Source organism: Chenopodium album, chromosome 10 (genome assembly GCF_948465745.1).
Source record: "Chenopodium album chromosome 10, dcCheAlbu1.1, whole genome shotgun sequence".
In the NCBI taxonomy this organism is placed as follows: domain Eukaryota; kingdom Viridiplantae; phylum Streptophyta; class Magnoliopsida; order Caryophyllales; family Amaranthaceae; genus Chenopodium; species Chenopodium album.
In genome coordinates, this window is record NC_137843.1 from 1,940,005 (window position 1) to 1,949,338 (window position 9,334).

The following is a 9,334-nucleotide window of genomic DNA, read 5'->3' on the forward strand; positions in this document are numbered from 1 at the left end:
AATGCATCTAAACATAGGAATATGGGATCATAATCTCATGAGGTCGTAAATTCTATAAAACTCTCCTCATCTCTCCTGCAACGCAATGTATTTTGTCTTGATCTTAAGTCATCTTTTTAAAGTATTCAAATTTTCAAAGCCACATCACTATCAAATATTGCTGTTTTTTGGTTGTCATACACTTTGATATTTTTTAATTTTCTTTTCTTTCAATTTTTCAATAGCCACAAAGTGCTTCCCGCTTGTAGTATAATGCAAAGTGGTTATGCTCTAATTTCTTCTTTCGGAGATATTGCTTTCAGATTAGATCATCTCCCATATTATAAGTGTAATCCAACTGTAAGTCTGTAATATTGATTAACACGACACTTTATATTTAATATTCCCTCCATTCCTAATAAATAGTCATTTATAACACTGATTAACATGACAAGATAGATATACTATCATAATATGTCGTCATATTTAAAGCGAATAATGGTTTATGATTAAAATTTCTGATATAGTGTCAATAAATAAGAGTAATAGACAATATACAACTATTAATTTTAAAATCAATTACTCCTAGTATTTAATACCAAGTACATAATAGTGTTAATATATTGTTACTTTTAAAAGATCTCAAAATTTTCAAATGGTGCTTATCTTAAAAGTAGTTTCCCTAACAAAATTAAACATTTCGAACGTTGAAAATTGGTCACATAACATTTGTCCTTTGCGAAGATAAAGATCAATCATTCTAACAAGTTGTAGTATGGCAGTTGAAAACCAATGCAACGAACTTTGCATGCACATAATAATTTCAATTATTACTCCGTACAATTTATTTATCATAATTATAAATTATTTATATTGTTTGAAAAATCTATTTCAGATATATTTGTTATGTAATTAAAAAAAATGCGAAATTTTGGACAGTTGTTGAACCGAACTTTATAAACAAATACGTTTACAACTCGTATTGTTGTTAAAAAAAAAAAAAAAAAAAAAAATTAATCCAACTCAGTGATTACCGTTCGTAATTTTTTTCTAATCTCTTTCTGATTACCTCTACTAAACTTCTACGTAAAAAAACATTTTATCGATCCATTTTTTCACATTTAATTATTTTTAATAATTTAATTAAATTAAACCTAGACAATGAAATTTAGAACAAATCAACAAGAAAATGTAAAACTCTTTTTTTCATTTTCTTTTTTTTTTTTTTTTTTTTGAGTCTGCTTTGGTTTTAAACTTTGAACCAAAACTTTATCATCTTCATCTTCTTCATCTCCTCTTCGCTAATCTTCAACCACATTCTTCTGTACACTAATCTCAAAATTATTTCTCTACAACATTTTTTTCCGAGGAGAGAGAAACAGAGAGAAATCATCAGCAGTTTTTTCTCTCTCTTAAATTCTTCATCTTCTTCTTCGAATTCTTCATCAACGAATTGAATTTTTTTGACTACTCAATTTTTCCGATTCCAATTCTACTCATCGCAGCTCTCATCACTCCATCAGCCGCTTGCGAACAAAATCCGCCATGATTGAATCCTCCGATTCCATTGTTGCTCATCTCTACACCTTCCATATATGTCCTCACTTCCTTCTTAATCATCTCCTGCATCACAGCCAAAAACTCTTGACTGAAAGCCGGAGGTGGCGGCGGTGGTGGCGGCGGAAACATCACCGGTGAACTAGCCGGAAAAGCCTGGATCGGAGAACCTCCGTTCATCGGTTCATGATCTGAGTTCGAAACCTCACAGGAATCCGATCCAGGAAGCGACAGACTCAGATCGGTCGCCGGAGAAATCACCGGAGGCGGTGGAATGTTCACCGGACCGGGAATCGGAACCGGTCGGAAAACATGCGAACCAGAATCACTGGCATCGGATGATCCAGGACTTCCTGGATTATTATTGTTCAAGCTTAAACCAGAAACGTTTCTGAGAATAACATCAGCACCTTCACTCATAGCACGCTTCAACGGCGGCGGAAAATCGCCGGAAAAATCATCCGGCGCCGAGGAAACCATAGCAGAACACTTCCTCTTCAAAGTAGAATTCCAGTGGTTTTTGATAGCGTTATCAGTTCGACCACTGAGAAGCCTAGCAATGGTGGCCCACTTGTTACCGAACCTAGCGTGGGCTCGGATAATAGTATCATCTTCCTCCGGTGTAAAAGCCCGGTGCTCCACTTGCGGAGACAGCTGATTACACCACCGTAATCTGCACGACTTTCCGGACCGACCCGGAATTGATTTACTAATCAAAGTCCAGTTCCTTGGGCCGTGCTTTTGGACCAGCCTTGTTAAGGCATCATCTTCTTCCGGGCTCCAAGGCCCTTTTATCCGGTCCACTTCTTTCCTGTTCATTTTATTCCTATTCTCGCTACTACTACAGGTATTCATCTATCTCTGAATTACTCTTCTTTTTTGTTTGTTTCAACTTTGAATGAATTCGTTTTGTATTTGTTGATTTTGTTGTTGATGATTTGATTTAATTTAATTTGAGGGGGGTAAAAAAAAGGTTATACAGTTGGTTACAAATATATACAGGGAGGGAGGAGAGAGAAAGATTAGAGGAGAGGAGAGAGAATGGAACGGAGAGAAGAGGGGAAGGAGAGTAGATTTATAGTGATAACTGAAAGGAGAGGGGAAGGAGGAAGGGTGACAGGTTAAGCCGGTAAAGAGGAGAGAGAAAGTGGAAAGTGGGGGAAGGCTAATCACCGCTTTCTAGCAAGTAAGCGGTTAGTTGGTTGGAGGGTAGGGACTGGACGGAGGGACTTTGGAAAACAGCTGTAAATTTAGACACGCGTCAATTTATTTTGCACTGATTTGTATAACACCCACGCTTTTTTTTTTTCTCTTTTTTTTTTTTTTTTTTTAAAAAATTTTGAAATTTTTTGAGTGTTGTTGTGTTTTAAAAGAGAGCCACTTCACTCTGCAGCATCATCATTGTTCCTATACGCCACGTAACTTGGAGCCTTTCAATTTTTTAATTTTGATTGTTAAGCCTACATTTTAAACCAATTGAACTACTCTCCTCGTTATTACCATACCTCCCTAAGCCCTATGCCTATTTTCTTCATTATTCAACTAATTTTTCCTTTTTTAAAATGAAAATTAATGGAGTTGTTGAATATCTAACGTTTGAATTATGTACTTCCACAAACTTCTTCACTTCATGTATCGACATTAATAATGAAAATTTTAAAAAAAAAATTATGAATAAATGAGAGAACGTTAGAGTGTAATCAATATAATCTTTGTACTTTTCATTGGACAAAAATAAAATTAAATAAAAGTAAGAAGTTTTTTTGGTGTTTAGAGAGTCATAACGATGGGGGTGAGAATCGATTTCGAAGATCTTCTGAAACTGGAATGGATGCTCTACTCACTTGAGCTATTCCTCATTTTCATAAGAGTGAGAATTTCATGGACAATTACTTTCTATAACGACGTCAAGTTGGTGTCCATTTCCTAATGTTTACATATTGAAATTTGAAATGGTTTATACATTTGTTCACAAGTAATTTCCGTTGCAAATATAGTTTCTTTACATTTTATGAAAGTCATATTACAAAGTTTATACATTTATTTATAAGTAATTTCTCTTGTAAATATATTTTCTTTATATTTTATAAAAAGTATCTAAAATATGATGAGGCGGACACCAACTAGATATTGTTACAACAATCATCTAAGTGACAACATTGAATCAATATAATGGTGAGAATGTCATTAGCAATTGGCATGAAAAAGTTGAAACTAAATCTTTTCCCAATGTTAAAACTTCTAAGGCCTCTTAATAACAAAAACAATTTTTTGCTTTGTTTTTATTAAAAGAATATATATATTTTTTTTAAAAAAAAAAGGTACATGAATAAAGTAACCAAAAATAGCTAAGGAGTATTATAAATTCCATTTAGCAAGTGTTGCTAGGGTGGAAGAAAAAAAAGGGAGGAAGGGGATTAGGGCCCGTTCACATTTAATGAGCTGAATTGAACTAAGTTGAGTTGAACTGATTGGGGCTGAACAAAACTGAACTGAATAGAGCTAAAATGAATATTTTATGAGATAAGGAAATTAGGAGGTGAACTGAAATCAACTGAACTGAACTGAACTGGAGCTGGAATAAACTGAACTGAAATTAAGCTGAAATGAACAAGCCATAAGTTATGCCCTTGAGGTTGTTGAGTTTATAAAACGTGATCATGTTTTTTTTTTTAATTATAAGTTGTGTCCTTCACCTTAAAGGTGTTTAATCAATCATGCCTTCTAATGTTAACTCAATGTTAGTAATTGTAAAAAAATGGAAAGTAATAAGAAGTGGATGAGGGGAAAAAAAATACATCAAGAGCTTGACATATTAATGGTTGTTTTTAGAAAAAAAAAATTATGGAAAAAATGCTTAATGTTAATCTCCTTGCATAACTTTAACACCAATTTAGACATGAAAATTGCTCTTCAAAGTGAGGTAAATAACAGCTAACAGAAGTAGTAATGTTGGGTTGAGGGCTGCCAACTCCTAACTTTGATAATTTTATAAAACTTAGCAAGGAGTATATTTGTAATTGCATAATGACAAATACCTTGCTCACTTAACAGCTCAAGGAGTATTATTTTATTATACAAAAGTTCTTTTTATTTAAATATTTGCCATTTAATAAGTTTCTTAAACTTATCAGTGTTAAGGAGTTAGGAATTTCCCATGTTGGATTTACGTCAACGGAGATGATTGAATAAAAATCTTAAGTTAAAAAGCACATCTTATAATTTTAAAAAAGTATGAATAAACCTTAAAAACTCAATAATTACAAGAACATAGCTTAGAAAAACCCAAAAATAATATAATTCGGGAGATGATGACCTAAAACATGGTCCGGTAAAATAAACTTTGCACAAGCTTGAGTTATTTGTGATAACCTCAATCTCATAACTCAAAAGGATAAGTTTGACACTTTGACTGTATAACAAAGCTAGTCAATCGTTTCCTTTAATAAAAATGTTTTTTTTTTTAAAAAAAAATAAACAAACATCTGTCTGTCAAGACCTTGGGCCTTTTAGTTGGGTAGGACACCGTTGGACGTAAGGCCTCAACTGCAGTCAACTTTGACTTATTTAGGGACAACCTGGATCCCAACTCTATGATTATTTCATTTTCTCTGCTTTCTTATCCTTATTATTTATTCTTTCTCCATTTATTGGATCCTCAATACAGCAACAAGTTAACAATTAAACATGGCTTTTTTTTCTCCTTATTACTCCCTGCAATTATATTTATTCTTTCCCTTTGGAAGCAGAAAGTAAATTCAGAAAAGTAAATCTTAGTCAGTAATAAAATCAATATATAATCAAAGTAACAAAAATTCTAATTTCAATTTAAATACATTAGTAGTACAGTAGCTAAAAGATTTGAAGGGAAAAAAATGTAAAAAAGGACAAACTAATGAATGTGACGTTTGAAAAAGAGAATGATGATTAATAATTGAAAACATACACGAGAAAATTCAATTAGTGAAAAATTATATGGACAATGAAGTTTATTTTGGCACATTCACCAAGTAAATCAAATAAAATTCAAGAATAAATTAATCCAGGAGTATAACCAATTAACCATCCCGTCAAAAAAAAAAAAAAAAAAAACATACATGAAAAAATCCCAAATAGGAAAAACAATTGAACCTTTCAAATCGAAAAACCGGGAATAACAATACTCCAGGATTTGAATGGAATCCCTATCAATTTTAAATTTTAACTACTCCGTATCAATTTGTTTTTTATTCGTATCTGAAATCATTTATAGTTATCTAAATTTATTTTAGATGTTCTTATTTTGATTTCCTTTAAATTAAACTTAAGTACTCCGTAACTCTTATTAACTCCCATCAAATTTTATTGAAACTTAAAAATTCTTATATGAACTCACATTTGACTCTTTAATTCTATAAATGCGGAGTATAACTCATAAGATAAACAGTTTAATAACTATTGAAAATTACAACCTATTAGAGAGGCTCACATTTTAGAGTATTGTCATTTTTATTTTATTTTTTTTGTTGTTGTTGTTTAGAGAGGCTCAAGAGATGGGTGAAAATCAATCACATGATCTCCTGAAATTGGAAAGAAAGTTCTAAGCACTTGAGCTATTCCTCACTCTCGTATTGTCATTTTCTAAAACTATGGACAAAGAGCTTAATAAAGTACGAGTAAATTACTACTCCCTCCATTTTCAAACGAAGGTTATATTTGATAGTTTTACACAGTTAATAAGAAGGAAATAAGATAATGGAAAACAAGTAGATATCACATATGAATTTTAATGTACTCATATTTTTTTTTGAATTTTAATATACTTTTATTAAATTAACTTTGACAAGCGGAATATTTACGGTGTAGGTAAATAATTTTGTTAATATAAATAGTTGCATTGTTAGTTACAAATATTTTAATAACGAGGATAATTGAGACTATTGAGTGTAAAGTAGGTATGTATGAGGGATATGAATGTGTTAAAAATACGGAGTAATTATTTATTTATTTATTTTAGTTTAGATTATAATTAAGAATGGAAAAAGATACTCCGTATATGTAGCCCTTAATAAATATTTATTACATATAAGAAGCTAAAAATGAAAAGAATTGACTATTAATAAATAATTATTACTCTCTCCGTCCCCGAAAGAACGACCCTTTTGGACTGATTTTGCAGGTATTAAGATAGTTAAATAATAAAAATATTTGGTTTAGGTAGATGCATGGGTTAAAAAGTCCCTTGCTCTAGGGTTTGTATGTCCCTAGTCTAGGGTTCGTGGGTTTTCGTGTTTTCTCAATTATTTTTACGTGATTCCCACACCAATCTCTCACAAATTATTTCTTTAATTGTTATTTCAACGTCTTTCATACTATGGCAGACGATTTAGTTAATGAATTTGAGAAGTTCCAGCTTACGGAGGATGAGATAAAAGTTATTGGAGGGGAAGTGGACGATGATGATGTTACTGAGAAGAGCAATCAAATTTCCCTATCTTTAATTGGCAAATTGTGGACGACGAAACCTTTCAAAGCTGAAGCAATGAAGCGTACGCTTACGAATGTCTGGCGTCTACAAGGTAAAGTAGCCATTAAAACTACTGATACGAACCTCTTTGCTTTTCAATTTTTCTGTGAAGAGGATAAGGAGAAAGTTGTACAAGGGTGCCCTTGGTTCTTTGATGACAAGTTGTTAGTATTAAAAGACATTCATGAGGGGGAGCAACCTTCTGAGATTGTCTTTGAAAATTCCCCAATGTGGGTAAGACTTTATGATGTACCCTTTAATAAACGCAAGGAGTCTGTTATGCGTGAAATTGGGGACTTCCTAGGGGGCTTCATTGAATTTGATGAGTCAGACCCACTGGGGTGGGGGGAATTCATGCGAATTAAGGTCCTAGTGGATATAGAAAAACCTTTGCGTAGAGGTTTGTTTTTGGCGAATGGAGCTGCACCTTCTAAATGGGTTACCATTAAGTACGAGAGAGTTATGGAGTTTTGCTTTTTCTATGGAAGACTGGACCACATTGAGAGTTGCTGTGCTTTTAAAGAAGAAGCGAGAGATGAATGTAGAGAAATAGTCTTTCAATACGGCCCATGGCTTAGAGCTTCTCCAAAGAAGGTATCCCGAAAATCAGAGGTGGAAGCAGAGAATGAAAGAAATTTCAAGAAGGAACTTCTGAGCTCTAGGAAGGGGAGGGCCCCTGGTTAAATTGATGCTGATGCTATTAAATTGGGTCCTCCTGGGGCTGCACGCAAGTTGGTTTTTTCGACTCCGAATAAGGACAAATTAAAACAGATCATACCACGCTCTAGGGAAGCGACTCTTATTCCCGTGGTTGATGCTATAAGTTCTAAGACTGTCCTTAGAACAAGAAGCGTTGGAGAGAAGCATCAAAGTGATAGCATTGTGGGATTGGACTATTTGGTTTCGAAAGATGGCAGTGAGCAGAGCAAGACCGTGCAATTTACAGCTGAAGAGGAGGGAATTGTTGACATGGAACATGATTTGTTACAGGAAATTCCAACATCAACCTCAGAAAAAAGGAAAATCAGAATTTTGAAGAAGAAGAGTGTTGGTGTAACTTTCCCAAATGCTGATCTGGGCCCAGGTGGAGTGACTCATAAGAGAAGGGTGGATGATGTTCTTGATGACAATGACAGAGAGTCTGATTTGGCTACCCATAAAAAACAAAAAATGACCAGTGATCTTATAACCGGAGACGGGGTAAATCAAGTAGAGGGTGTGGGGTGTGACCAACCCCTCGAACAACAATGAAACTATTGTGTTGGAACTGCCGAGGGGCGGGTAGACCTCGGACAGTTCGTGCACTCCGTCATTGGAGTTGGAAGGAATGCCCGGATATTATTTTTCTTTCAGAAACGATGATTGATCATAAGAGGTCGGAAGGCTTGAAGACTAGATTTAATTTTGCTAATGCTGTTGGGGTAGATAGTGTAGGGAAGGCAGGGGGTCTGTGCATTTTTTGGAGAGATGGAATAGACTTTGAAATTGTTTCTTTCTCGAGTCATCATATTTGCGGGGACATTAAGGAGGTTGGTGGAAGAAAATGGAGGTTTGTGGGGATTTATGGGTGGGCAGACAAGGTGCTTAAAGGGAATACATGGTCTCTAATTCGTGAACTCTACCTTGACTCACCTTATCCGGTGGTCTTCGGAGGAGACTTTAACGAGATTCTAAGTTCCCAAGAAAAATCTGGTGGTGCTATTAGGGACCAGCGTGCTGTGGATGATTTTAGACGAGTTCTTGATTTGTGTAACCTCAAGGATTTGGGGTATGAAGGAAGTTGGGTTACTTGGGAGCGTGGTAAGGATGAAGGGTCAATTGTTCGCGAGAGGCTAGATCGTTTTGCTGCGTGTACAGGATGGTTGTCTTTTTTCAGCGATGCCCATGTTCATCACCTTACTAAGTTCGGTTCTGACCATGTTGGGATTCTCCTTGATACCTCTGTCAGGAACAATGCAAAAAAGAAGGGTAGGAAGAAAATTTTCAGGTTCGAAACTGGTTGGTTGTTAAAGGAGGGGATAGAAGATGTGGTTAAAGATGCTTGGGTGGACTCTCGTCACCTTAGTATGCCTCATAAACTTGAAGCAGTTGCAGCTAAGCTCACGGCCTGGAGCAAAGAATCTCTCGATAATCTTGGCCCGAAAATAGCAGAAGCAGAAGAAGCCCTCAAATCAGCTCAAATTGGCAATAGAGGAACCCCAAATTTTGCAGATTGTTCACGACTTGAAGCTCTACTTGATGATCTCCATGAGAAAAACGAGGCGTATTGGTATCTTCGATCAAGAGTTTCAG

General features: G+C 34.8%; 1 protein-coding gene and 1 pseudogene across 1 annotated transcript; one reads left to right on the forward strand and one right to left on the reverse strand.

Annotated features, from left to right (window-relative positions):
• Positions 1-978: 978 nt before the first annotated feature.
• On the reverse strand, positions 979-2,580 carry LOC145561904 (transcription factor MYB44 pseudogene; annotated as a pseudogene).
• Positions 2,581-6,889: 4,309 nt separating this feature from the next.
• LOC145562932 (uncharacterized) lies at positions 6,890-8,293 on the forward strand. The gene is made up of 2 exons (XM_081623348.1): positions 6,890-7,636; positions 7,814-8,293. Exons 1-2 carry the CDS (start codon positions 6,890-6,892, stop codon positions 8,291-8,293), a joined length of 1,227 nt encoding a protein of 408 aa, XP_081479474.1.
• Positions 8,294-9,334: the final 1,041 nt, after the last annotated feature.

Bases quoted from the DNA above. Each gene is read 5' to 3' on its own strand.
- LOC145562932 (XM_081623348.1), top strand. From the start codon at position 6,890: ATGGCAGACGATTTAGTTAATGAATTTGAGAAGTTCCAGCTTACGGAG. The intron at 7,637-7,813 runs GTATCCCGAAAA...AAATTAAAACAG, and splicing joins TTAGAGCTTCTCCAAAGAAG to ATCATACCACGCTCTAGGGA.